Source organism: Grammomys surdaster, unplaced genomic scaffold (genome assembly GCF_004785775.1).
Source record: "Grammomys surdaster isolate TR1022 unplaced genomic scaffold, NIH_TR_1.0 199, whole genome shotgun sequence".
Classification (NCBI taxonomy): Eukaryota; Metazoa; Chordata; class Mammalia; order Rodentia; family Muridae; genus Grammomys; species Grammomys surdaster.
In genome coordinates this window covers 3,954,389-3,959,457 of record NW_021604644.1, presented here as the reverse complement: position 1 = coordinate 3,959,457, position 5,069 = coordinate 3,954,389, and the positions used below count along the sequence as shown (strand labels likewise).

At 46.1% G+C, this 5,069-nt stretch overlaps 1 protein-coding gene across 1 annotated transcript in view; it reads left to right on the top strand.

Annotated features, from left to right (window-relative positions):
* The window catches only part of Frmpd1 (FERM and PDZ domain containing 1), a 164,816-nt gene that overhangs the window by 149,244 nt on the left and 10,503 nt on the right, over positions 1-5,069 (top strand). The window contains exons 11-13 of the mRNA XM_028770261.1: positions 418-554; positions 3,024-3,150; positions 3,296-3,391. Of these exons, the coding sequence (XP_028626094.1) occupies positions 418-554; positions 3,024-3,150; positions 3,296-3,391 (360 nt within the window). The remainder of the gene's footprint in view (positions 1-417; positions 555-3,023; positions 3,151-3,295; positions 3,392-5,069) is intronic.

Below are 5,069 nucleotides of genomic sequence, written 5' to 3'. Positions count from 1 at the left end.
ACTCCCAACTAGGCCTTGCCCTCTATTGCCTAGAGTAAGATTACTTTTATTGTTTTTATTTGGATGGGAAGAGTCATCTGGGAGATGTCACCAGTTTACAATCCATTTGGGCTTAAGGCTAGAAAATAGTAATAGCGGCAGCCACAGCACCAGCGCATTACACTTGCATAAGGTAGCACTATGTGCTTTATGCTCACACTCCTGCGTAGTATCTTTTCTAAACCCCACAGAAATCAAGTAACAGAGATCACATAGACAGTTGGTACGTGACTAATAATGGGAGACACCATGCATAACTAAGGTCACAGAGCCAAGACCTCAAAGCTGACTGCTGATCGTGCTGCTCTGACCAGACAGAACTGAGGGGTACAGTGTGCATGCTCTTGTTGCCTAGCTGCTCTGTGTAATCTCTTGCAGAGCTGCAGTGATGTACTCCAGGAGCGCTTTGCTGTGGAGATGAAGTGCAACTCTGCCCTCCGCCTTGCAGCCCTGCACATCCAGGAGCGGATCTATGCCTGTGCCCAGCCACAGAAGATCTCTTTGAAGTACATAGAGTGAGTGGCAGGGGGTGGCAGCTGTGTCACATTTGTGACTGTCAGCTCCCAGCCAGGATGGCCAGACTTCACAGAAAGCTGATACTCACTCATCTGCCTTTGTCTCTCCATCCATTTCCCTTCACCCAGCCTGGCTCCCTGTCTGGGTAGAAGGCATTTCCACTTGCAGTAACAGAGTCCCCTTGGAAATTTCCAGTCCCTGAAAGAATTCTGAGGCCATCAGTTGACAACTTCTGAGGGCAAGGATGTCTTGGAAATTAATTTTTCCAGCAGGTGTGAACAATTGCTGTTGCATTATGTCTTCCTCAAATGGGAGATGCTTCAAGTCCTAAGTAAGATCCGTGTTCTTCTTGATTCTTAGCTCAGAGAACTAACATCCATTATACTAAGCTCCTCTCCAGGTCTTGGCTCTAGCTTGTCTGGGTATCAAAATCAAATGCAGAAATCAGGTTTTAAAAATAGAACAGATCCCTGATATAATGAGTCAAGGAGCAACTTTAGGGGGATTCTGAGGCTTCTAGGCTAATAATGTTCTAAAGCTTAGCCTTGGGGATTTGCAGGTGCGCTCTGTTGCAGGAGTGTTTGGGCATGAACACAGCTCCGTGGCTGAGTGCTTGCCTAGCATACACAAGCCCCTGGTTTCTTCCCTAGCAGAGGGTGGGAGAGTTGTTCTTATATGTGGATGATCATGCCACGTATTTTTGTCATTAAAAGGACTGAGAACAGGCCTGTTAGAAGGCTTTGCAGGTAAAGGTCCCTGAGGCCAAACCTAGCAGTCTGAGTTCAATCCTCAGAACCCACATGGTGGGAAGAGAGAACCAATTCCCACAGGTTGTCCTCTGATTACTACACATGTACACACTTGCTAAAATACAGCAGTTCTGGCTCCCCCTTTTAGATGTTTGACTCAGTATAGACACACAATAAATGAATGAAATGAAATTTTAAATTAAAAAAAAAAAGATCAAGAACTTCTGCTTTGATTAATGAAATATCCCACACCAAGACCAGTCAGGTTCCAGGCCAGTCAAGAGGTCCTAAATGCAGAATGTATATAATGTGTATCATGTGTGTTTATGTGGAAAACCCCCCCTGTGTCTCTCCTTTAATAGAGAGATATACATATAGAGATAAGTGAAGATATGGACATTGTTTTAGTTTAGGTTTCATTGCTGTGAAAGACACCCTGACCAAGGCACTCTTTTTTTTTTTTTTGCTTTTTCGAGACAGGGTTTCTCTGTGTAGCCCTGGATGTTCTGGAACTCACTCTGTAGACCAAGCTGGTCTTGAACTCAGAAATCTGCCTGCCTCTGCCTCCCAAGTGCTGGGATTAAAGGCGTGCGCCACCATTGCCCGGCGGCCAAGGCACTCTTATTAAAGGAAAACATTTAATTGAGGCTGGCTTACAGTTTCAGAGGTTCAGTCCATTATCATCATGGCAGGGAGCTGTAGGGGTGATATTCAGAAAATTGTGCCTGGTCCAGCTTGTTCCCAGGAAGCCATCATGTTCCTGCTGCTCCTTGGCTCTGACCAGGGTTCTGGCTAGCTAGATGCACAGGCCTTGGCACCCATGAGATGTCGACGTGGGGGATGGCTCTGTCAATCCCCCACGCTGCATCCACAAAGCTTGGCTAAATACAAACAATATCTGCCATCCTCACAGTACCTGGTAGAAATGAGACTCTTAAAGCTTAATGATTATCTGAAGGATTTATATAATTAGAAATGCTCAATCAACAAGATGCCCACACAATTAGAGTTGGTACCCAATATCTAACCTTTTGATAGAAGTTGCTACCCAGGACAGCTTTCTACTACTCATCCGTGGGTAGCTGATAGCCTCCTTCTCCTCCCCTTCCTCTCTTTCTCTCCCAGCTCCACCTCCTCTTCTACTGGCTAATCACCAAGCTCCACTGCGAATACAATGTAGCAGAATAAGTATCCTGATACAGGGAGCATGGCAGTGTCCAGACAGACATGGTGCTGGAGGAAGAGCTGAGAGTCTATATCTTGATTCAAAAGCAGCCAGAAGGAGACTGTGTCCCTCAGGCAGCCAGGAGGAGGCTCTGATTCCACACTGGGCAGAGCTTGAGCACTAGGAGACACCCTCCAAAGCCTCCCCCAACCCTGCACAGTGATAGCCTTCCTCCAACAAGGCCTCACCTACTCTGGCAAGCCCACACCTCCTAATAGTGCCCACTCCCCACGAGCTAAGCATGCAAACCACGTGAGTCTATGGTAGCCAAACCTATTAAGACCACCACAGACATCCCCTTTCTCTTTTTCTTTCTTCTCTTTCTGTATCAACATCTCTGTCCCTATGCCTTGTCTCTATCCTTCCCCCTAGAGAAAGGTGCTCCTAACGGCTGTATGTTGGACCTCTAGATCTGAATTATGTGTCATTGGCTCTTTGTTAGAACCAAGTGCAATGTAAACATGTAAACATGGGTTTCCAATGTCTCACGGCAGGAAAGACTGGGGAATAGAGAATTTTATATCTCCAACTTTACTCCGAAATATGAAAGGCAAAGACATCAAAAAAGCCATTAGTTTCCACATGAAGAGAAACCAGAATTTGCTGGAACCCCGGCAGAAGGTAAGGCAGTCTAGCCTCTGCTGACCTACCCAGCTTTCTGTTGTGAAGTGTTGGGGGAGTCATTTTCCCTGTTGCCTAGATTTTAGGAAAAGAAATAACTCTGATTTTGGTAATCTTTTCTTTCCTTTTTTTTTTTCTATTAAAGCAACTTATTTCTGCTGCTCAGCTACGCTTAAACTATCTTCAGATCCTTGGGGAACTCAAGACATATGGGGGGAAAGTCTTCAATGCTACTTTGATGGTATGTACCAGACAACATATACTCCTGCTTGCCTGGGACCTTGAACATTTGCAGGTTGGCAGATATGTACTGGGCCCTGGCTTGGAGCTAACCCTGTGGAAGATGCTAGGGGAGGCAGAGCTGCATTAGTTATAATTTCTGCCCTCAAAGATGAAGAAAGCTACCCCACAAGAAAGCCACGATGCAGGCTATGGTCATTGTTTGGGGAAAGGGCAGAAAGATAGATCCACTTTGCTAGCTTAGTCTGAATCCAAGAAGAAAGTTTTCAGATGGCTGAATGGGACCTGGCTAGAATGTGGGAGAAAAGCACAAATGGAGTGAGGTCTGTTGTAAGCAGCACCCTTGGGACTTCAGCACATGGGGGCAACAGGGAAAATGAGGAGTGATAGATGGACTGTTGGACTGGTTGCGTGACTGGGCCCTGATGGTGCAGAAAATGAGCTGAGGTGTGAGCCTGAGACAAGGGAAGGAGTAGAGCCTCTGCCCTGAGCTCATTCCACCTGCTTCCCTTGTGGAGCCTCTGCCTAGCACGTGAGCTTCACAGCAAGCAGGGCTCAAGGGTATGGATTAAGGGACTCCCCTCCACTATGTTAGCAGCCCCAGAACCTTACATCTTACTGGCCAGTAGAGATTTGTTTGTTTGTTTTGTTTTTTGTTTTTCTTTTTTAAGACTAGTAAGGAAAGAATTCAGAGGTTTTATGTATCTTATTATTTTTGTCATGAGTCAGTCCAATGAGACTGCTGACCTCACAGCACAGGCAGAAGAGAAGTGGGTAGTTAGAGGAATGGGGGGAATGGAAAGAATCTATGTATAAGGATAAGGTGGGAGAGAGGAGATGGCAGAACAGAGAGGTTTGAAGGGGCCGGGAAAGCTTCAGTGTTCCCACAGGTTCTAGTCCTCCTATCCCAAGCCTGCCTCTACTAGTCCTGTCTCTGGAAAGAACTGATACCAGGAAAGGACAGCCAATTATGTGGGGCTGGCCTCAAACTTGCTGTATACCTGGCACTTGCTGGTTGACCTGGACCTCATCCTCCTGCCTCTGTCTTTTAAGTGCTGGGATTACAGAGGTTAAGAGTGTGTACTGTTCTAGCAGACAACCAGAGTTCAGTTCCCAGCACCTACCTTGCACTGCTCACAATTGCCTGTAGCTGCAGTTCTCGGGAATCCAGAACCCTCTCTCTGGCCTCTGTTGGCACTGGACTCAAGTACACAGAGGCACACTTATTGAACACATAATTTTAATATATTAAAAAGATAGAGTTTATAGGAGTTACATTTATTTTTAATTTAGCTGTGGGTGGCCCCATGAGGGGTAATCTCAGGGAATGGTGATGAAGGCCACAAGTAGAAAACAGACTTGGTGGAAAGAGAAGCATTACCTGACACATACTGTAAGCCTGGAACTCCAGAGAGTACATCAGGGAAGCCATAAATATGAAGCCAGCCTGGGCTACACAGCAAAACTATTTCAAAAAAAATTGTAGAGAGAGACATCATGTGCAGTATGTTTGTGGTTTTTTTTTTTTAAAGATTTATGCCAGGCAGTGGTGGCGCACGCCTTTAATCCCAGCACTTGGGAGGCAGAGACAGGCGGATTTCTGAGTTCGAGGCCAGCCTGGTCTACAGAATGAGTTCCAGGACAGCCAGGGCTACACAGAGAAACCCTGTCTCAAAAAA